The sequence below is a fragment of the Artemia sp. Qi Xiang Cuo genome, chromosome 7 (assembly GCF_049724085.1).
Source record: "Artemia sp. Qi Xiang Cuo chromosome 7, ASM4972408v1, whole genome shotgun sequence".
In the NCBI taxonomy this organism is placed as follows: Eukaryota; Metazoa; Arthropoda; class Branchiopoda; order Anostraca; family Artemiidae; genus Artemia; species Artemia sp. Qi Xiang Cuo.
In genome coordinates, this window is record NC_142800.1 from 40,299,719 (window position 1) to 40,324,548 (window position 24,830).

General features: G+C 35.3%; 2 protein-coding genes across 3 annotated transcripts in view; one reads left to right on the forward strand and one right to left on the reverse strand.

Moving 5' to 3' along the window:
• Positions 1 to 9,055, reverse strand: part of LOC148950268 (prolyl hydroxylase EGLN3-like) — a 72,756-nt gene extending 63,701 nt beyond the window's left edge. For both annotated transcript variants that reach the window (XM_089092274.1, XM_089092273.1), the window contains exons 1-2: positions 8,963 to 9,055; positions 192 to 1,220 (exon numbers count right to left, since the gene is read on the reverse strand). In XM_089092274.1, the coding sequence (XP_088948400.1) occupies positions 192 to 1,100 (909 nt within the window). In that variant the 5' untranslated portion in view covers positions 1,101 to 1,220; positions 8,963 to 9,055. The remainder of the gene's footprint in view (positions 1 to 191; positions 1,221 to 8,962) is intronic.
• Positions 8,836 to 24,830, forward strand: part of LOC148950269 (uncharacterized) — an 86,100-nt gene continuing 70,105 nt past the window's right edge. The window contains exons 1-2 of the mRNA XM_089092275.1: positions 8,836 to 8,945; positions 15,990 to 16,146. Of these exons, the coding sequence (XP_088948401.1) occupies positions 16,008 to 16,146 (139 nt within the window). The 5' untranslated portion in view covers positions 8,836 to 8,945; positions 15,990 to 16,007. The remainder of the gene's footprint in view (positions 8,946 to 15,989; positions 16,147 to 24,830) is intronic.

Genomic DNA, 24,830 nt, shown 5'->3' on the forward strand with positions numbered 1-24,830 from the left:
ACTAGCGTTGATAACCTATTTGTGTGGTTATACAAATGAAATACCTTTAAGGGGTCAAGATGCAACTAGTACCAGAAGCGATTGTTGAATTACGAAAGAGCATTAAAAAAGGGCACCAAATGACATTTTCACTTTCATCTTTGCTAAATTATAGTGCCACCTAGATATTTACCAATAAGAGAGGTTCCTACCTTAGTTCTTCCTTGGATGATATGATTGCCGAGAGATCCATTATTTTTTATCCTTTTAGCGTGCATAATCACAGAATCAACCATTGCCATAAGGTATCCAATGGCTTCAGCACCTCTTTCTGAACCATCAACCCAGGTAATCTGGTCACCTCTAATAGTTCTAGTTGATTGTCTCCATCTATTTGAGACCACTTCACCCTCACGAAAAACACCAGAATCATACAAGTCTTCTGTTGTTGCTAAAATAGCTTCAGCATGGTCTTTGCCTAAGAAATTATCAATAACACAGATACCAAAACGATCTAAGTCTCGAATAACATATTGGCACACTTTTAACATCCACTCAGCCGTATTTAGCCTCATTTCGAGATAGTGCTCGAACCCCGTAAGGTTTTTTGTTGGATTAAGGCTTTGTTGTGTTGAACTAGGGCCTAAATTTATAAAACTGTCTGGGTCGTATGATTTCCGTGTTGGTTCATGGATGGGCATACTCTGATCTGAACAGCCACCACTAAAAAAACTATCAATAGCAGACAGTAGGCCTGTGTCAGGCAGATTTGCAAATGATTCTATTTGAGTTTGATCCACATTGTTTTGTTCCCTTTCAGTGCCTGATTCATCCCACGCAAACTGCTGATACATTGCAGGCCCCGCCTCTGCAAGTAAAGCTCCGCCTTTGGGAAAAGGAATTTTCGTCACGCAACTCGACTGGTCCTCTTGCGATAGCACGATATCGGATGGGGACAGAGAAAGACCAGGAACACTATTTATATCATAGCACTGCAGCTTATGGATTCGCCAGTGCAGCTCTTGATGTTCTTTTGAACAATACAGAACGTTTCTGCATCTTGCACACCGAAACAATTGATGACTGTTTCCACAAAGGACACAACCTATATTAGACTGCATTCTATCACATACACACTCTTGCTAAAATGAAAACTGGTCTCTTGTCGAATTCGAAAAATCGTTCAGAGCCTGCGTTCCTTCGAAAGATATATCTGGTCTCGGGAAAGTTTTTCATCCAAACTAAAGGAAAAAATATATAAAAGTAATGGTACTTGTTTAGCATCCAGTAAACACGCGATAAGTGAAGTTTCGTTAATGCTAATGAAACAAAACAAAGTATGATAAAAATATAATAGTTCAGACACAGATTTGAGCAATATATTTGCACATTAGGGGGGGGGGGGGGTAAGGCATTGCCTATATTAAATGCGTAACCTAACCTAGGTAACTTGTGTTGCCCCTTCAACCCCTAAAAACTAAAGTTTAAATCTTTTTCACGGAGTGAGCAATATCTCGCCAGGGAGCGAAAACCTGTTTTTCATATAGCACCTTTGAGATTTCAGTGGGGTCTTTCTCGCGTGTTTACTGCATTCTAAACAAGTACCAAAGTAATTTTTCATTGTAGATAAAAATGTAGTTTGCGTCCCGGTACTTATGTATTATCCCGACCCCACTCAAGAAGAAAAGTTAAATTAATCATAATGAAAAATACCAAAATATGATGAAAATATAATACTTTAGAAACAAAATTATGGAAACTACGAAAGAAAATAAGGGAAAGCAGGCCGCCCAGAACGCATTATGTTAAATACCTAACCCAATCACCTCTATATATTAAATATTGGTACTTTCCCATTATGTGGACACCTCGGCTAGACAGTCGAATGAATACAGTGATGGAGACTCGTAAAGCGGGTAATTGTTATCTAAATTGATCGAAGAGCGTGGTTTCTCATTGAATTTACAATAATTAAACTGTTGTTTTTTCGGGGTTTATGGGAGAGAAAAAGGTACCTAGGTTAGGTTAGGTAACGTATTTAATATATGCAATGCTTTACCCCCACCCCCCTAATGTGCAAAATATATAGCCTAAATTTGTTTATAAACTATTATATATTCATCCTATTTTGTTTTATTTCATTATCATTAACCAAACTTGACTTTTTAGAGGTGTCCACATAATGGGAAAGTACCTAAATTTTTAATAAAAATATACCGACATCGTAGTTTTTCTCAATGAGACTAAACGAATTATAACCTACTGCAGACAGACAAAGCGGTTTTTTCTCAGATCCTAGAGATCAAAATTCTTGAGTGGGGTCAGGATTATAAGTAAGTAACTGCCTCCTTTCCCTATTTTTTGACTAATTTCCATGAGAGGCTACCACCACCTGGTGCAAATCTCAGAACGCCGGTTGTTCCAGTACCCGTGGAACGCATACACCTCGACACACCTCTTTAACCCACGTACAGCGCCACTTCTACTCTCGTGCATACCTTGATGATATAAATATATTTATACGGCACACCCTGTATAGCCCTTAGTAAAGCTTTTCTATGTACAGGGCCAAGAACCTTTTCATAGTCTATAAGGCTGGGAACAAAGGGCTCTGACAGTGCCATCATTTCTTAATTATTTAAGCAAAATTTGCAATTAAGAAACGTTCAAGATTAATATCTAAAATCTTAAATGCATACTTGCGGTTTCACAATTTCCCTTAAGAGTTATTCCCACAAGAAAGATTGCATGAATCACACCAAACAGCTATGTAATTTTTTTGAAGACTGCACCCTCAAATACACCATACCCGAGAACCTAAGGGCCTGTTTCTGATTACACCCTGATATTCAGCTAAGAACCAAAAAGTCCCCAATGCACGTTTTTGTCACTTCCGTGCTCGCTGAGCACGCTACACGCTACCCTCGCCTCTTCGCCAAGCAAAAAAACAACAGTAACAAACAAAAACATACGCCACTTTCCGAGCTTTTGTCGCCTCCCTTGGGTTGCTGCGCGTGCTTCGCTCGCTTGCGTTATGTTTCATCGGGTTTGAAAATAATTTTGTGTTTGTTTACAAAAAAGAAAACTGATATGCCCAATTTTGCTCTTGATTTTGCGTGCAATATATTTTGCGAAACTCCAAATGATTGACTAAATAGTTTACGCATTTATCGCTTTTACAGACCTTTTAAACGGTACAGTTTATCTAGAGCTTGATTAGAAGCATTTTAGTGTTCAAAAATTATAGCAGGTTGACAATTGCGTGTTTTTTATTTACCAATTGCCATTCAAAGTACTTGAGCTGTAAATTGTATTGTTTAAGTAAATGCGGAAAAAAAAAAATCCCCTCCTCGAGACACTGTGAAAAAACGGAAGTTTTTACCACATTCCTCTTGAATCAGAGCATTGGTTTTTGAAGTATTGGCGGGGGAAAGTCAAACTTTTCGTGAAGCGCGAAGAGTGGTGGGGAAGATGGGGCACCGACCTCCCTTGTATACAGGACAACTTCTGTTAGATTTAATTTTTTTTTCCGTCGCTCTTTACCTTCATTTGAAAAGATAATACTCCTTAATTTCATTTCCATTTATTTTTAGTATTTTATTGGGTTTATTTTAGAGAGTTTGCCCCAAGAATCATGGTTTTGTATATTTAATTTTTTCATATTTGAATAACTATCAAGTTTTGCCACCCTGAAAACCCAGCCAAAAATGGAAGGAATGGACCTTGTTACCCCTCACTCATGTCCAACTCATGAAAACGACGCAGAAAATTGCAATTTTCTTTCGAGAGAGCTCTTCTCCAATTTTCTATATTCATCGGTTCGATTCCAACAGCCCTAATGACCACAATTTTATGGGGCTATGGGAAGGAGGAGGAGACCAAAGAGGAAGTCAATCATGTAGGACTACATTTGAGCTCAATGTTTAATTTAAAATGTTACAATATGCTCAAGCTTCTTCTAAAATTGGCCAATTAGCTCATAGGCAGGGGCACCGTTGGGGGGGGGGGAGGGGGATCCAAGCCAAAGAAAAAAAAATTATACATCCCATGCCCCTTGACTATCTGAATATCGACCCCTCTTGCCCCCCAATAAAAATGCTGGAGATTCGCCCCTGCTCATAGGCTTAAAATATGGCGTCTGCATAATTTGTTCATTTGCACAATATGAGAAGGTCCTTGGAATATTTGAATTTTCAATTTCTTTGCAATTCAAATTCCAAAAAGGTACAACATTTTCACTTTGCTAATGATTATTCCCGAGTAAATTTTTCATTTGAAATGAGTCATTAGCATAAGTTATGGTCTCCGACATTCTTAGGAAAAGCCTGAACATAACCTTGATCAAAATATCCCGACGATGTGGGGTTAAAGTGCGTGTAACAAACTTACTTTTATTCAAAAATCTGATTACGTTTCCTTCCAGCTTTATATAAGTAGCTCTTCATAACTTCGGGCTCTTCCCCCCTAGAGCTACATCTGCACTATCTTTGGAGACAAGCTGTCTTCATGATTAAAGATTTTTGATTTAAATAGCCATCTCGAAATTTTTACGCGGTAGCTTTTTTGGCCGCGGTGAGCATGGGAGGGGCCTAGTTTCCTATTTTTACGCGGTATCTTTTTTGGCCGCGGTGAGCATGGGAGGGGCCTAGTTTCCCTCTGACCAAATCTGGCAGCTGTAAAATTCACTAGAACCCAGTATTTCCGTCTGAACGAGACCCTTCCGGAATTCTACGGCTACTCGTTCGATAAGATCAGTCCTGATAAAAAAAAATTAAACTACGCAAATTTTCTTATGCTAATAACTTTCAGGTCCGTTTTAAACTTAGTGAATTGTGAGCATGGTGAGCATGGCCGCGGTGAGCATGGGAGGGGCCTAGTTTCCCTCTGACCAAATCTGGCAGCTGTAAAATTCACTAGAACCCAGTATTTTCCTCTGAACGAGACCCTTCCGAAATTCTACGGCTACTCGTTCGATAAGATCAGTCCTGATAAAAACAATGAAACTACGCAAATTTTCTTATGATAATAACTTTCAGGTCCGTTTTAAACTTAGTGAATTGTGTATATTTAGAACTACAATAAAAATCAAATTCTTTTAATACATCTATGTTTCCTAAATTTCGTTTTTTAGGGTTTCAGTTTACTACTGTACTGGCAAGGATTGGTCTTTGGTTAATTACCTCAAACTGTTTGATGTACACATACCTAACTTTATATTCCTCTCCTAAGCCCTCGGAAGTTAGGTTGGGTAGAAATTTTGTTCCTAGTATTCCAGTTGGAAATCCTGCTGTGTGGCCTCATCGCGACGGAGAGGTGGAAACGGCACCATTATTGAGTTGTAGGCGAACACGTAGAGGGTCCCAAAAAGTTGGGGACTTGCTGGATGTTCTTGGGGTCCCCAAAAAGTTGGGGACCCCAAGAACATCCATGATTATGCCAAATATAAGTGTTCCACAAAATGAAACGGCGTCGCCGGTAGGCGCCGTGCTACTGTTAGGGAAGGTTACATGGGCGAAAAATCGACGAGCCTTCCCAGATAGTAAAGAGATGACGGCTCGTGTGGCTGGGCCATTGTCTACGCCGTTAAGACTACCGATGTATCTCAAAGTACGATATTAAAGCACAGCCGCTTGAAAACTGGAAACGCCGATCTGGAGGCCAGAAGAAAGATTGGTGGTCAGTGATAAAAAACGACATTGAGCCGCTTTGAGGCTTCCGCCTCTTCGGTCGGCTCTGGAACAGTAATTGGCTGTACCGTGTCGAAGCCGTTGCACATGACCGTATCTCATGGAAGAATTATGTTGGTGAAATTATGGATGCCGGGCGAGACGGAGCAGCGTCTAGTTCCCGTCAAAAGCAAAGTAAGTAACCTAAATTTGAATTCCTTCAGTTTTAACGTAAAGAAATTTTGACTGACGAGCTTATGTGTTCTGATCCGGAATCGTTAGGACTTGGGAAACTACTCCTCCAGGGTTGTGAAACGTGAACTTCACTAATTTATTTATTCAACCTGGAAGGATTTGGTTGTTTAGATAGGGAGATGAATGAGTAAGGTTTTGGAAGCTTCTAATTCTTATTTGGGTTGGGAAGGCGTTAGTAATGGCATTTTAGTTGCACATTCTAACACTAAACAGTGGGAGATATCAATCATGGTTGTATGTGACGGAGACAGTCAATGCTGGGCTGAATTTTATGTACAATTAAAGTAATAAGTAAGCAAGATTGGAATCTTGCTTAAATTATTACTTTAATTGTACATAAAATAAAATTTTATTTCTATTATGAGAGATTTATGCCCAGTTAGGTATAAAGAGAGATTGATAGTGTCGTATCTTATGCCAATCGGGCATAAGCAAGGAAAATAACCATGGTAATAGACTGCTAGGGTAGGGTCTTAGAGATACAGCCAATATGATATTTTTCAGTATTTTGTAATAAAATGGCGATTAAGCTAACAAGAATATTTGCTTGGTGGTAAGACAACTAGCCTTACTGATCATTTTGTTAAAAACATTGTTTCAAGAATCTAGTATTACGACAGCAAATCATCAGTTTTTTACGGAGTTTAATAGACTACAATTTCTTTCCAATAAAATATTTCCACACAAAATGGAAACTATGGGGTTACCCAAGACGCTTACCAGCCTATGCCTAAACAGCGGGATAAACCTGAAAAAAAAAATACATCCCAACTGCCAGATACATAATCTACAAGAACGCTTTCAAACAGAATCCCCTCCTTCCAAATATCTAAAGATTGTAATGGTTTTTAACATGATTTTCCTGCTTTTTTGGCGGAACTGTTTTAATAATTCCAGTTTCAACTTGCCAGAAAAAAAATACGCGCTTGCCAATTCCTATGCTAGGATATAGCCTGACACGGGCATTAAAAGCATAACCAGGAGTCCTCTTGACGGGGGGGGATTCCTTGACGAAAGGAATTTCTTCGTTTCCAGGAAATGTGTCCGTGTTTCGCGTACAGTTCTATTTATTAAATCTAATGGAGGATTGTCCTCCTGTTCCTAATAGCCAACATAATCACCGCACTCATATCTTAAAAAATGATAATAAGTCTTTTGACCTAGGTTTCTGCAATTCCTTAAAACCAGAAATAAGCGATCACACATTCTTGTCTCTAATATCCCAGGAAGATACAGCATTTTTAAGGGGATAAGGGTATACCTGTCACATCCTTTATTTTCCAGGAAAATTGAAGAAGGTTCGCAAAGAACTATTTTAATAATGGCATAACGTAATTCTAGGTCGTAACATCAGCTTGGCCTGTCCTTCGAGTTTTTTCAATTGGTGTTTCAGGGAATCCTGGCATCAATGATTTCATATCGGAGGCTGGGAGGTTCCAAAAAAGTTATATAAAGGGGCATTACTATGATCATTATATAATAAACAAGTGCCATGATTTGGTGCAAGATTACTTTTCCGAACAATCACTACAATAAAAAAAATTCATACTTCATCATGTACAGAAAACATATACTTACTCATAGGCCTACTAGACCCCTGCCCCTCCTCCTCAGACAATTCCTAGATATAACCGTAGGCTAAAGGAGACCAGCGAGAAGGAGCCGCAGAAATATTCCCATTTAAAGCTTGGCAAAAACAAAGCTCCTGGTACCCAGTTGCGCTAATTCACAAAATAAAAGGGGGGCAAGGTAATTACATACATAACTCTATTAGTGAAATTCGTAGCTGTGTATACTGCATATTATAAAGTAAGAATTTTTTTGTACAGAACAATATCCTAAGAATATATTTGGGGCGCCAGAGGGGGGGTTCGAGTGAAACTGTTTGGTTATTATATTTGGACAGAGCATGAAAAGGCATCAAGTAGTGTGTCCATCTTGTTATGTCCCTAGGTCAGCAATGGAATATTGAATACACTTACCGGCAAAATATATTTATAAAGTCTGGGGGAGAATACCTCCTTAACCCCTCCCCCAATTAGGCATGATTGCTGTTACCACTTGACCTCTCAAGGAAATTTCATGGCGGCAATTAAACTATTTTCCAAGACCAAGACAGGTCCCTAATCTAAAATTTTTACAGCACTTATGCCTAAGCTAGGCTATATCCAAAAGTTTGCTGACTTTTTTTCAAAGTGGCATTATTAAGTATTATGAGCCAACTGCTGTTAAGAAACAAATACAAAAAAAGGTACTTTCCCATTATGCGGGCTTCTCGGGCTAACTGCTGTAGAGTAGGCAATGATAAAGCCCGTTTTTGACTTGTTAACCGCTATAGAGTAGGCAATGATAGCGTGGTTTTCATTGCGTATACGATATTAAACTGTAGTTTTTTGGGGTTTAGGGGGGGAGGTACCTAGGTTAGGTTAGGTTACGTATTTAATATATGCTATGCTTTACCCCCCACCCCCTAATGTGCAAATGTATAGACTAAATTTGTTTATAAAATATAATATATTCATCCTATTTTATTTTATTTTATTATAATTAACCAAACTTGACTTTTTAGAGAGGCCCACATAATGGGGAAGTACCAAAAAAATTATGGCAACTAACAAAATCATCAAACTTTTGGATAAAGTCTAGGGTAATTTCCGGGCATTAGAATTTGAACTGGGATGCATTGATGCTTGAAGCAGCTCCAAAAATCCAGTGAATAAAGTTTCTAAAACATAATGAAGTAAGGATCTTAGGCTATTAAAGCGTTTAGTACGGAAGAAGAATTCTGTTGCAAGATTGCACAAAATTTTATTTTATGGGGTAGCGGGCAAACCTGTGACGACGCAACACTACAGTAAAGCATATACTAGTATGTAACCTAGTGCCGATTTCATTGGCCTAGCCATTCCATAAGAACAGACTAGGCTAGACTATTCTCAATGACTAGTCAAGGCCATCTATTTTAGCACCAAATCAACCACAAGTTTAGTACAAGTAAAATACTAGCGAAAGGATATCCTAGAAGAGCCTTTATCGCACAAATACGTAAGTAAATGACTCGCCTTATTTCCAGGACACTTTTAAAAAGATTGTTGCGTAACCATGTAGCACATTATAATTGGAAACTAAACTGGAAAAAAAAACTGACAAATCTGTCACATTTAGAAAATGAGTTTAGATGGCGTTCACATCAACATTTTATTCGACATGTTTAGTTCCAGCCTCCTATGCAATTCTTCCTTTACGTGTAAAAGAAGATCAGAATACCCCTTTTCTTGAACTAAAGACTAAAAAGTAGTGACAAAATTCTTACTTCAGGGTGTTATAAATATCACAGCGGCTGCCAACCTTTTTCAAGACCCTGGTCGTGGTTCAAGAAAATGGGCTTATTTAGGAGCATTCGCTTTACACAATAAAATAGGTTATTTCCAGGGGAGAGAGGGCTCGAATTGTTTATCATTTCTGATTATTATTTGACTAATTAATTGAAAAAACAAAGTTTTAATACGGAAGCAAAGAACGAAGCTGAAACTTAAAACAAACAAAAATTGTCGCTTTGGAGATTACGCAACATGCACCTAAAAAACTAGCTGGAATAAATTGACTCGTGATAATTTCCAGTATCTGTAGAATTCTGAAAACTAGTGCTGTACTGAAAACACAAATTCAATCCATAAAAAAAGAGGTTCTGTTTGGAGCAGAAAATTCCATAAGCAACATGCAGAAAATGAATACTAATTTATAAGGCACTTAATAGTCTTTACGTGCCATGATATCAAAAACATTTAGTATGCGATTATTATTCTCGAAAAAAGTCAAGCAAGATCACTTTTCAGTAAAACATTAGTTTTTAGAACTACAAATATTGGAAAATAACACGAGTTAGTTTATTTAGCTAGTTTTGTAGATACATTTGGCGTAGCCTGCGAAGTGAATTTTTTTTTATTTCAAGCTTCAACTTTGCTCTTTTTTCCACCAGAAAAACCTTTTTTTGTTAATGTATTTTTTCCGTTTTTTTTTAAACACAATAAATCCTACAATAAAAGTTGTGGTACTTGTATGATATACCCACTACCTAAAATTCTTCTAATCTGACGCTTAATCCTAATGAAATATACCAAAGTAAGATAAAAATGTAAAACTTTCGAAATAAATTTGGGCTATATATTTGCACATTAGGGGGGGGGGGGTAAAGCATAGCGAATCTGGATGCCTAATGTGTTAGGTACAATTATTCTGTATATTATGTAGTAAGGATTACTTTCTAACTTCACACTGCCCAAATATCTCCCCCCCCCTAATGTGCAAATATATAGCCCAAATTATATATTTTCCAACTATTCTATCACTTCTCTTTGTCTTGTCTCACGCTAAGCTGAAAGAAACTAAACGAACAAAACCGGTTCTATAATGCCTCAATGAATGAACAACTTGAGCGGTAGTAGGTTTACCATACAATTGTCAAAGATTTTTCTTTAGATTGGGCGGTAAAATTAAAGGAGTCCACATTTTTTTTTAAATAGGACATTAAACATATAGGTTTTATTGTTTGCATCTCTTGAACTTTCCCACAAGATACGTGCAGCTTTGTCACGTAAATAAAGTATCCGAGGTGGTGCTGTTCATCAAGGCCGTACCCAGAAGGGAGGTTAGGGGGTTTGACCCCCCCCTCCCCGAAAAGTTTTTTTGACTCGTAAAAACGTAACAAAAATGGATTTAAACAAATTTTGTATGCGTTTTTGAGGTTGTTTTGTCACCCCCCCCCCTCCCCCAAAACAAAATCTTTGAGTAAAACCCCCTTCAAAAAAATTATGGGTACGGCCTTGATGTACATCGATATTTTATTTTCATAAAAACGTAAACAAATGGATTACGTTTTCTTTCATTAGGAACTTTTTTCAAAATATGTTTTAGTTTTCACTTACTTGGTGGGGAAAGGAGTGGAGAGAAGAAGGCGGATTGTAGGCCTCCAATCTATGATTTTCGACCATGGAGAATACAATGGTACTGCCGTCGTGTTTCCAACCCCTTCCACTCCTAAATTGCATTAAGAAGTGTCATATTTGTGCCATTTGACCCTTTATGATGTAGTTATTAAGACGAATTTATAAGAGGCAATAGTTTTTAATTGAGCCATTAAACATCTCTCTACAATCTTGCGGTAGCCTGCTAGTCATGGCAGAAAAAAGACTGTGCAGATTATATACTACTACTCCTACTACTAAAAGCACAGCTATGCACGCTCCTCCTCTGCCCCTATCAATTCAAAGCTTCAGTTTCACCCTATAACACAAAGTTCTAATCTCCTTGAATCCGTCCCTGGGACCTTTTCTCAACCCATTCGAGTACGACCTGCTTTTCGTTTGGCCCCAGATGGATGGCTGAAAAAGACAATCTGTTACCATCCATCCATAAAACGTATCCTAGCCATTTCAATCTGTCTTTCATTGTAGCCCTAAAAATAGAACTACATTTTTCAGATGCTTTTTACCAAGAACTGTTTGATACTTCATTTAGATACAGTTAGAACAGCCGTTTAGTTATCCCTTTCCAAACTCCGGCTACTCAAGCTCAGGGCTTTCAACCTTCAGGTGCTTTTAATTTCAAATTGATGGTAACATGTTACAGCAAAAAGCCTCATTTCCTGATTTTTAAGATGGGAAGAGGCTCAAAACCTCCAGTTGAGGGTTTCAGGCCATGACAAATCGATTGATAATCTTAGAATTTGCTTTCGCAGTATTCTAACACTCTTTGCCCAAAAAATAATGTTCTGTGAACTAATCACTGCAGCATTCATGTCATTATTATCTGACAATTTATGATTAAACATAGGATCAGGGGTGGATCCATGATTTTTTTAGGGGGGGGGGGCGCAAAATAGGTTGATCCGAGAAAATTTTTCTAGGGGGGGGGGGCGTAAAATAGGTTGATCCGATAAGCTTGCGTTAGGAGAAAGGTTTAATTAACGGAAACTTGAGTTAATCAAGTAGATTATACTACTTTAGACTACTCTAGGGGGGAGCCCGCCCCCCTCTGGATCCGCCACTGCATGGGATGCACTGCAGCATTGATATCTTATTGTAGAGCTTGATCACCCTATAACAGCAGATCCCTTTTTCAAGAGGGTGGACTTGAAACCTCCTTTTATGGGTTTTAGATCATGAAAAATCCCTTGGTCGTCTTAGAATATGCAATTCTTGGTAATTTGGCCTTCTTTGGCCAAATTCTTTTTTTTTGGCACACAATGACAGAACTCTGACTTTAGTGAGGCACTGATCTCTTTTGTTACTTGAAAAGGGTACTAGATATTGTGATTTCTATTATTTTATGACTAATAGTTCGATAAGATCCCCTATGATCTCCCCTCGAAAAAAAACGGAAAAAAAGGGAAACATCAGTGCTATCCATGCAAAAAAGTGATTTTTCATGTTGTTTAATGGAGGGAGGGGAGAGGGCTGTAATTCACACCCGTATACACTTTTCAACTATGCCGCTTCTAATATTGCACTTATCATTTTGATCCGATGTCTTTTTCAAGGGTTTGCAGGCTCTTTTCGAAATTTTCATTAATTTGTTTTCGCAATAAGTTTTTACTATTATGAATAATCGAAATAATATTTATTATTCCAAAGTCAGCTTCAAATTATGTTTTTTTTCTCGCTAGACAATTAAATTCAAAACTTGTATCGAAACTTTCAGCTACTATGGGCCATGGTTCGCTCTTTACTAGGTTTGATTTATCGCTACAACCATGCTAATACAATGTTTTATCTTTTTGACTAGTAGTGTCCATGATAATAAGCGTAAAATAAGATATTGGTGCATTCGGTGTCGTGATCTGGTTGATTTATATAGAAATGTCCATTATTGGAGGGGTCGACTTATTCCTTTTTCATGGATATATGCTTGAGCTCAGGGGGTAAAATATCCTCCAGATATTTTACCCGAGGACAAGTCATGGAAATTTTTAAATTTGAGCATAAAAATACATTTTTTGAGGCTTTAGTTACCCCTACGTCCACAAAAAGATCCAAAGAACCACCCCCAATATCTGGTGCGTAACTGTTGCCCTACAAGATAGCCGAATGCACGTTCTAACGTATTTTCATTTTGTATTGACCGAATGCATTTTTAGGAACAAATGATCACCGTACGACAGTATGGCCTCTGAAGATGGGAGGTTAAGAATTCGCTTTTTAATAAGTCTAAACTGATTGGCAATCTCAAAATTGTTTTGCGAAAGCATTTTTGTCCGATTTGATCCCAAATTGTGATTTTGCAGACAACATTATGGACAAACAGAGATAACAAACAAAAAAATCAATTAATACTAATCCCTGACCAATTTTATGTCCAGTTTGTAATGCAAAAAAAAAAAAAAAAAAAAATAATAATATGCTTTCAGCTTTTGGCCAAGTCCAGAGTCTCAGTTAAGCAAATGAATGCAAATTTCTGGAAGATTTGGTGATATTTAGTGTCGTACACTTTGACCAGAGGAAATCCTGGTGTTGATTTCGATTTCAAGACTCAGATTTTGGGTGTTGGGATTCTTCCTGGGTGCTTCGCCTCAATTCTATGGATTAAATATTTTTCTACGTCTTATGTGCCTTCCCGAACGGCATCTGTGTTTATCGTCTGATTTTTCTTCACTGGGAAAAAACGAAGGAAAAGACAAAGTTCCCTTCATTTTATAAAGTTTCAAAAGAATATAATCGTTAATCTTTTATATCTAGTTACTCATATTTTTCTTATACAGCTATCTTGAAAATTTTCAGCATGAAATAAGAAGCAAACACAAAACTAAATTGATTTTTTCGTAAATAAATGTTTTTGTTTATCATGAGGTGGGTCGTTAAAATTTCTAAAGCTTCGTACCAGGCCATGGCAATAAAAAGTGAGACAAAATATTTGTGGCAACCTTGGTATTTAAGTCCCCTATTAGGAATACCATATTTGTTCCTGTAATGTATGTAACATTCATACGAGTTACTTCTGTATCTGTCAGACCGTTCTACTGTGACATGCTTCACTACAACCAGGGTTGCCACCCAGTGGAAACAAAATCACTAGGTTTTAGTATTTTTTGGTTGATTTAGTGATTTTTTTAAAATAATCTAGTGATTTATGTGCTGATTTAGGGAATTTTTTTTTGACAATATAAAAAAAACACTAAAAATAGTGATCAATCACTAGGAGTGGCAAACCGGACTACAACTGATGTTTTGCTTAAAGTTCCTGACTTTCTGTTAAATAGAAGCATTGTACAAGCATGTAGGTCTATGTTAGTCGCTACATGTTTTTTTAAGAGTTTCTGATGTACTTTTATCAACAAGAGTCGACTTTCTGCATACCATCCCTATTACCTACGATTGATTAAACATGCATTCCCGCAATACTATAGTGTGTCTGCTACCATTTTCTGCTTGGGACTAAAAGCCTGGAATTTAAAGAGTCACTTGATTTCTGGATTCTGAAGATAGCTAGTGAACTTGTAACAAATTTACCAATGTATATTTATCGTAAAGCCCCTTCGAAAAAAAAGCTTTTGCTGAATATTCCGAATAACCGTGCATGTCTTGCATCAACTAGTGAACCTTTTGCAATTCTCAAAACACTATATCATGTTAGAACTTGTCTCGCAAGTTAAAAAAAATAACATTTTCATGATAAATATATCTTTCAGTGGTAAATTCAGACAAGTGCCATGGATTCTTGACACGCTTTTTCACATTTGTACATATTCCCAAGAAACTAGAAGACCCCTTGTCTCTTGCCAATCATGCACACATCTTGTTTACATATTGATTTTTACACAATTTAAAGCGCTGCGTAAATTGCTTACCTATTAATAGTCGTGATGATGATACAGATGCGTTATCACGCTATACTGTAAATGGAAGATCGCATATAGCTCACGTAGGCCACCCAACTAGAAACGGAAATGCCTTCCGATTTATTTTGATCTCAGTCTAATTTTATCTGAAGCCTACGTGCTGAACTAGCCGCATAATTTTGTTTCCAATTGAATCAACCGCAACTTTTGCCCTCAAGGACTATCTGACCTTCCTTCTTTTTGCCTGATTGTTTTAAGCAACAGGCATTGCACAATTACTAATTAATAATTTTCATGCAGGTAACCAGTTTTGGACTTCCACTATTTTTGGATAATATTCTCTCTGTGGGTTTCAATCAAAAACAAATAAGGGTTCATAAGTATCAATATAGCGGAGCTATCGAATTGGACAGAGGGATCGCCACATGTACTTTGGCAAAATAGCACAATCCACCCTAAATTTGGATGAGCTATAACGAAGAAGTGAAACTTCTTAAAGCCACATTTCGCGGGCTGTAGATAGTATTGCTTAGTAAGAAGCAGAGGTTCAACCTAAAAAACTTTGCGATTTATAGATATATAATTTGGCTCATCTAAACTGTGCTTTAGCTTTGAGTTTTTTTTTAATGTGATTAGTTGTTTTTTTTTTTTTTTTTTTTTAATCAGCTCAGCTTTGAGTTTTTTTTTATCAGCTCAGCCTTAAGTTTTTTTTGTTTTTGCTTTTTTCAATGTGATTAGTGATCTTTTAGAGAGTCATTGAGGAGAAATGACTCCTTTTCTTTATTTATTGTCGTGAAGTATTCATCCCATTAGAACCAGAGTTTGTTTTTTTCTCAGGGGGGGGGATGTAGACTTTGCCGCCCCCTGCCACACAATTAATACTGTAAATATTAAAATTTTTGTCCAAAATTTTTAAAATTGACGCTTGTTTTGCTTCCCGCGGGCTCTTACCCACCTCCTAGATCCGGCCCTGCATCCCATTGCGTTGCACTTACTATTTCATCGTTTCCTTTGACTGCTTCGTACTCTGTTCAAGATTACTTTGCTCTTTCATCTTAATTTTAAGCTATTTCGTTTGTGCCACCGCTTTTCCTTGCATCTAATTGGGTTATGGATAATAACATTCCAATACTGTGTGCTACTTAGTCGTGGAGCTCGACAAAAATCTTTTATGAGAAAGACCCCAATATCCATCTCTTCTTTTTTATTCCCAGAAGCAATACTCGAACCCCGTAGTCAGTATTATCGATTTTCAGGTATGCACTATATTTGACATGACTTCTGATGACGACTGCTGGGGTTGTAGACTTATTAGTGGAGGAGGTGTAGTTCTATGTGGTGGATATACTGCATATCAAGCTCAGTTCCAAAAAACAAAGTTTTCGAAGTATGGTGTACTACTCATTTCTGCAGGTACCTATTTTTTACAATTAGGTTTTTGTTGATATGAAACAAGATAAAAAAATATACCAGCACTTTTAACACCTAACATTCCATCCGATTTGCGTTTCTTAGCTCGACTGCCCTATGTTACTACCAAGCAAATACATATTTTGGAACTTTTGTTTGGTTTAAGCCGTCATATTTCATGTCATCGGAGTCACTAGTTCTTTTAAGCAATAATTAAAAACAACAAAGTTTTCTTACGGAAGTAAAGAGCGAAATTGAAACTTAAAACGAGAAAAATGATTTATTCACCGATTTGATTACTCAAGATATATCTATAAAACTAGCTCACATAAACTGACTCCTGACATTTTCAAATATCTATAGAACTCTAAAAACTAGTGCTTTACTGAAAACACAAAACCGAACCCAAAAACAGGACGAGGAGAAAATTCTAGGACTAGCCTGCACAAAACAAAGATTAATTGATAAGTTTCCCTGTAGTCTTTCAGTGACCATGATATCGATAACTTTTAGCATACAATTCTGTAAAAAAAAAACTCAAGTAAACTCAGCAGTAGGGAAGGGGGTACCAGCGCGGAACATACATAATTTATGCATGTTTTTATGGTTTTTCTCACTGAGGATGTTTTTTCATGGTTTTTCTCACTTTGATGTTTTTTCATGGTTTTTCTCACTTTGATGTTTTTTCATGGTTTTTCTCACTGTTGATGGATGTTTCTTGGATGTCAACAAAAATTGCTGGATGTTTCTTTGGATGTCAACATAAGTTCACATCAACAATTGCTGGATTATCGATCCGCTAACGATCACGTGTCTCTTTCTAAGCCAATCAGGGAGTCGGAAATATTAACGGGACAGGATTACAGTGAATATAAGGAAAGGATTTTTGCTATAGTTGTTATTAGTGAGTGTGAGAATTAACGGGACTATGGTATTGATTCACTAAGTCTGGAGTTAGCAATGTGATAACATGAATGAACAAATTGAGTTACAAATATCCTTTTTTTGTGACTGTTCTATATGTAAAGGTATTCTCATGATTTTGAGTATTCTCATGAACCTACTGCATGTTTAGACAGCATAGAGGCAGGGATAAATGAGAAGAATCTGGAGGAAATGAGGAGAAAAATCAAACATGATATGGAGAGAAATTTATACCTATTGCAAGTAAGCTCGCATAAAACAAGGTTTGATACGACAGAAAAGGAAAATCGAAAGAAGAGACAGAGAAAAGAGGGCTTTCTCTATAGAGATATCTCAAAATATAGTATAAAAGACAGTGATGAAAACCCAAAGAAAAATGTGCATAGTGAACATCGAAAACCGGGATGGAAGAGCTCTCATATCTCTTTTAACGATAAATCCAATTATTGATATGCTTAATGAGTTTTATATCGTATTCATACAATAAATTTATTAGTACCATATTAATTTTCTCATACTAGATATGTATAGAATAAGGATACCAGCAGAGACTTCTGTACATGAATAGTTCAGTTTGATTATATCAGTCCTTAGAGTACTATAGTCCACAGCCAAGTTTTTTATCATTGATAAAAAAAATCATTCTTCTAAATATTTTTATTCAATTGTCAAATCAATATTTACAATACTCTTTAAATATATGACCTCCTCCTCCTCCACTACCCCGTCCTCAACGGTAATAACTTCAATTTCAGGCGACGGTATTGTAAGTATTTGAATGCTGTCATCATCATTATTGATTATTTCGATAATACTCAGAGAGGGCATATCAACATATAGGCGATCATCATCTTTGAAACACAGTCTCACTGAAGGTCCCCTCATCACCAAATCATCTGACGTATACGATAGTCCATCATCTGTATAATGGACTTCTACCACGTCGTCATCATCATCTGTACTATCAATCTCAGGTTTACATAAAAGAAGCTCCTCACTTTCCGTGAGCTCCCACTCGATCCATATATCCTAAAAAGGTCAAGAGCACTATGATTAAAAAAGCTCAGTGGAATGGTATGGTCTTTTTGAATTTATTGAAGGGTATTCTATAAATGTAATAAACAGGATTACTTAATATTTTTCATTATATCCATAATTTTTATGTCTAAAATTCATCAATTAGCCGGATATGTTTTTTTTTATATTTTGTTTACATACGGGCGAGATTTAATGTCCCTGATAAAGTCCTGTATGAGATTTAATGTCTTTGGTAAAACCTGGAAAAAACCATTCCAAGAACTAAGTTTTTCAAAGAAAATTAAGGAGTGAGATTGAACCTTGGAAAGAGCAGAAATAAAGATATGTTAAACTTAAAACTAACACAAATTACTATGGATATATAAATGACAGCTAAAGCCATCAGAAGTTTTAATTCGTTATCATGTAAAATTTAAAGAAACAGTAAATACCACAAATAAAATTGGGGTCACCACCCTCTAAAACGCTGTAAAAGGGTACATAACATATTTTTTGATCCAAAGCTGGACTTTTTATAACCAAAGTTTCACATTTGAGCCAGAAAAATGTACTTTCCATTATATTCTTACAAAAAACTAGTGTTTACGGTCAAAAACCTTTATTAGTTCAGATTTTACGGAAATAGTTTATTTTTCGAACCAAAACTGGACTTTTTTCTAACCAAATTTCCACATTTGAGCCAGAGAAATTTATTTTCCGTAAACTTACTTCTAATGTTATATTTGTTAGAGTGGTAGAAACCTTTTTTCCACAATGGACATTTTTCAGGTGAAAGTAAAGGGCTGCTACATTAAATCAAAGATGTACAGAAATAAATTCAAATACTTGTTCAAGCGTAAATTTTCTGTAAACTTACTTCTAATGATATATTTGTTAGAGTGGCAGAAACATTTTTCCCACAAAGAACATTTTTCAAGGAAAATTTAAGAGCTGCTATATAAACTGAAGGATGTACTGAAATAAAGGCAAATAATCGTTCAAGGGTAAATTTTCTGTAAATTTACATCTATTGTTATATTTGTTAGTGGCAGAAACCTTTTTTACACAAAGAATTTTTTCAGATGTAAGTAAAGAGCTGCTACATTAAATAAAAGATGTACAGAAATAAAGTCAAATAATTGTTTTAGCGTAAATTTTCTGTAAACTTACTTCTATTGTTGTATTGTTTAGAGTGGCAGAAACCTTTTTCCCACAAAGGATATTTTTCAGGTGAAAGTAAAGAGCTGCTACATTAAATCAAAGATTTGCAGAAATAAAGTCGAATAATTGTTTAAGCGTAAATTTTCTGTAAACATACTTCTATTGTTATATTTGTTAGAGTGACATAAGCCTTTTTTCCACAAAGGATATGTTTCAGGTGAAAGGGAAAAATGGTAAGTAAGTATCAAACTCTTTCTTGAATTCGCCTCATGGATACACAATACAGATATTTCTTTACAGAAATTATGAAAAAAATTGTAAGTGAGTAGCTAACTCCATCTTGAATTCACCTCTTGGATGCACAATACAGAAACTTCATCCGAGAAAAAAAAATTGTAAGTAAGTAACAAACTCTTTCTTGAATTCAGTAAAAATAAAGAGCTGCTACATCGAATCAAAGATATGCAGAACTAAATTCGAATAATTCTTCAAGCCTAAACTTTCAGTAAACTTATATCTTATGATAAATTTGTTTTTTTGACAGAAACGTTTTTCCACAATCGATATTTTTCAACTAAAGACTAAAAAGCTGCTACACTTAATCTTAGATAAGCAGAACTAAAGTCGAGTAATTCTTTTAGCGTAAACTTTCAGTAGACTTATTTCTAATGATAAATTTGAAAGTGTAACAAAAACCTTTTTCCACATTGTATATTTTTCGAAAAACTAAAGAGCTGCACATTTAATCAACGATTTGCAGAAATAAAGTTGAATAATTGTTCAAGTGTAAATATTCTGTAAATGTATGTCTAATATTATATTTGTAAGAGTGGCAGAAACTTTTTTTTCCACAAAGGACATTTTTCAACTAAAAGTAAAGAGCTGCTACATTAAATCAAAGATATACAGAAATAAAGTCGAAAAATTGTTTAAGCGTAAAGTCTCTGTAAACATACTTTTATTATTATATTTGTGAGAGTGGCAGAAACCTTTTTTCCACAAAGGACATTTTTCAGGTGAAAGTAAAGAGCTGCTACATTAAATCAAAGATGTACAGAAATAAAGTCGAATAATTGTTCAAGCGTAAATATCCTGTAAACTTACTTCTATTGTTATATTTGTTAGTAGCAGAAACCTTTTTTACACGAAGAATTTTTTCAAGTATAAGTAAATAGCTGCTACATTAGATCAAAGATGTGCAGAAATAAAGTCAAATAATTGTTCAAACGTAAACTTCCAGTAAACTTACTTCTATTGTTAAATTGGTTAGAGTGGCAGAAAGCTTTTTTCCACAAAGGATATTTTTCAAGTAAAAGTGAAAAATGGTAAGTTAGTATCAAACTCTTTCTTGAATTCGCCTCATGGATACACAATAGAACTATTTCATTAACGAAATTATGAAAAAATTGTAAGTAAGTAGTTAACTCCTTCTTGAATTCACCTCTTGGATGCACAATACAGAAATTTCATCCGAGAAATTATGAAAAAATTGTTAGTAAGTAACAAACTCTTTCTTGAATTCAGTAAAAATAAAGAACTGCTACATTAAATCAAAGATATACAGAAATACACTCGAATAATTGTTCAAGCGTAAATTTTCTGTAAACTATGAGATTATATTTTATACAATGTGGAGACTAACCTCCTGAAAAGCAGCCAGTATAGGTACAGTATGCCGAGAGAGAAAGAGATCCCTGAAAAGCAGCCTGGGAACTGTAAAAAGCTTTTTACTCCTATGCTCCCTCTCTCAAAAAGTTGCAACGCACCGTTTACTTCATGTAATTAGGAATTCCTATTTTTTTATTTTTCTCATGAGATGATATTGAGAACCCTGACATACTTCAGAAGAGGTATCCCCTCCGCTCTACAGTGAGAGATTATTTTCTTTCTTTTTTCATTTCTTTTTGTAAATGATATTTATACGGTATAATTATTATTTAGTAATAATTATAGGCCTTCATTTGTTGCCATGAATTTAACTTCTTTTTTACACGTATTTCTTTTGATCATTTAAACTTTAATGATACGCTGCCCTCCCCCCTTGAGACCGCAAAGATGTCTTATACATACTTGATTACCATACTCCTCCCCCTAAACATTTTATACAAATAATGCGAAACTTGTGTTCTTCTTTTTGTTTCGTTTTTTTTTTTTTTTTTTTTTTTTCTTAACGAATTCCTTAACATTTCCTGAAAGTTTCAAATTAATATACCCAATCATACAGGGGTTTGGATTTCATTATGGAGTTCTGAAAGTAAAAGTAAAATCTATAACGAAAAATAAAAATAAATTTAAACTTACATTAATTACATCAGCACCTTACAGGATATTTACTATTGCCCTTGAAGGACCGGTGTCTTTACTTGAGATATTCATTTCAATATACACTAAAGTAAAAAAATCAAACACCCTATAATATATGAGAACAACGGTACCCCTCTCTCAATAATTAAATTAACCAATGTTATTTAGAAGTACAGAACATATTCAAACTATATGACTTCTTTCATTTACATATAACCTTCAAAGTACCCCTCAAAGAAACAGTTATAGCAAATCCGAGGGCTTTTTCTTGAAATGAATGCCTCGTTCTATTATTTTTTGCGGTTTCAAGCTCATATCAGCAAAAATGTGGAATTTTACATTTTTGACCAGAAAAAAAAATCACGGATGCTTGTTTATTTTATTTTTGTTGATGTTTTTTCCATAGGTTATCGTATCGATCCAGTGGGCCTAAAACTTCCAGAGAGGGCTGATTCTAACGGAAATGGAAAGTTCTAGTACCCTTTTTAAGTAACCCAAAAATCGTGGCCCCCCCATTCCGCGCCACTTTTTCCCAAAATCGTCCAATCAAATTATGACATAGCTTTTTTTTACTTCGGCATAGTTGAAAGGCCCAGTAACTATGTCCCTAGAGATAAAATGACCCACCTACAGCCCCTGGGGAAATGTCCTTACGATATCAAATTTACCTATTGTTATATTTATTAATGGGAAGTATGTATACTGGGTTTTATTCATTTTTAAGGTTAATTTTTTGCGGTTCAAGCTCATATCAGCAAAAATATGGAATTTTGCATTTTTGACGGAATGGGAAGATTTTGCTACAGGGATTAATTTTACATGAGGAGGGGGGTTTCCAAGGGTGAAATTTTCAGGGGGAATTTTACCGATTTTTTTTCCGGAGACGTAAGCAACTTAATGCAACTTATATATTTTGAAATCAGCATACAAATCTAATTCTTTTGATGTATCTATTGGTATCAAATTCCATTTTAGAGTTTCGGTTACTATTGAGCTGGGTTGCTCCTTACTTACAGTTCGTTATCACGAACTGTTTGAGGCAGACTTTTTGACAGCTAGCCTCAAAGGTATTTTTGTGACCGTCTACATTATTACATAGAAATACCAAAACCATAGGTTAGGTTAGGGTAGGTTAGGGCCTAACCTAACCTATGGTTTCAACCTATCAATATGGTTTAACTTAACCTATCAAGTATGTATAAAACATCTTTGCGTTCTCAAGGGGGGAGGGCAGCGTATCATTAAAGTTTAAATGAACAAAAGAAGTACGTGTAAAAAAGAAGTTAAATTCGTGGCAACAAATACAGGCTTATAAGTATTGTTAAATAATAATTATACCATATGAATATCATTTAAAAAGAGAAAAGAAAAAAAGAAAGAAAATAATCTCTCACTATAGAGCGGGCGGGGGGATACCTCGTCTGAAGTATGTCAGGGGTCTCAATATCATCTCAAGAGAAAAGTAAAGAAAATATGAATTCCACATTACATGAAGTAAACGGTGCGTTGCAACTTTTTAAGAGAGGGAGCATAGGAGTAAAAAGCTTTTTACAGTTCCCAGGCTGCTTTTCAGGGATCTCTATCTCTCTCGACATACTGTACCTATACTGGCCGCTTTTCAGGAGGTTAGTCTCCACATTGTATAAAATATAATCTCATAGTTTACATAAAATTTACGCTTGAACAATTATTCGAGTGTATTTCTGTATATCTTTGATTTAATGTAGCAGTTCTTTACTTTTACTGAATTCAAGAAATAGTTTGTTACTTACTTACAATTTTTTTTTCTCGAATGAAATTTCTGTATTGTGCATCCAAGAGGTGAATTCAAGAAGGAGTTTGCTACTTACTTACAATTTTTTCATAATTTCTTTAAATAAATATTTGTATTGTGTATCCATGAGGCGAATTCAAGAAAGAGTTTGATACTTACTTACCATTTTTCACTTTTACTTGAAAAATATCCTTTTTGGAAAAAAGGTTTTTTCTACTCTAAAAATTTTAAAAATAGGGGTAAGTTTACTAGAAATTTACGTTTTAAAAAGTGTTTGATATTACTTCTGCACATCATTTACTTAACGTAGCAGCTATTTACTCACACCTGAAAAAATTCTTTGTGGAAAAAAGGTTTCTGTTACTAACAATTATAACAATAGATGTAATTTTACAGAAAATTTACGCTTGAACAATTATTCGACTTTATTTCTGTACATCTTTGATTTAATGTAGTAGCTCTTTACTTTCACCTGAAAAATGTCCTTTGTGGAAAAGATTTGTGCCACTCTCTCAAATATAACAATAGAAGTAAGTTTAGTTAAAATTGAAGCTTAAAAAAATCTTCGAATTTATTTCCTAACATCTTTGATTTAATTAAGTAGTTCTTTACTTTCACTCGAAAAATGTTAATTTTGGAAAAAAAGTTTTTCTCCCTCTAACAGATATAATGTTAGACATACGTTTACAGAAAATTTACGCTTAAACAATTATTCGACTTTATTTCTGCTAATCTTTGATTTAATGTAGCAGTTCTTTACTTTTAGTCGAAAAATATACATTGTGGAAAAAAAGATTTCTGCCACTCTTACAAATATATCATAAGACACAAGTTTACAGAAAATTTACACTTGAACAATTATTCGACTTTATTTCTGCACATCTTTGATTTAATCTAGCAGCTCTTTACTTTTTTGTTGAAAAATATTCTTTGTGGATAAAGCATTTTTCCACTCAGACACTTATATAATTAGATATAAGTTTACAGAAAATTTACGCTTGAACAATTATTCAAATTTATTTCTGCATATCTTTGATTCGATGTAGCAGTTCTTTACTTTTACTGAATTAAAGAAAGAGTTTGTTACTTACTTACAATTTTTTCATAATTTCTCGGATGAAGTTTCTGTATTGTGCATCCAAGAGGTGAATTCAAGATGGAGTTAACTACTCACTTACAATTTTTTTCATAATTTATGAAAATAAATAGTTGCATTGTGTATCCATGAGACGAATTCCAGAAAGAGTTTGATACTTACTTACCATTTTTCCCTTTTACTTGAAACATATCCTTTGTGGAAAAAATCTTTCTGCCACTCTAAAAAATCTAACAATAGAAGTAAGTTTACAAAAAGATTAAGCTTGAACAATTGTTCGACTTTATTTCTGTACATCTTTGATTTAATGTAGCAGCTCTTTACTCTCATCTGAAAAAATTCTTTGTGTAAAAAAGGTTTCTGCCACTAAAAATTATAACAATAGAAGTACTTTTATAGGATATTTACGCT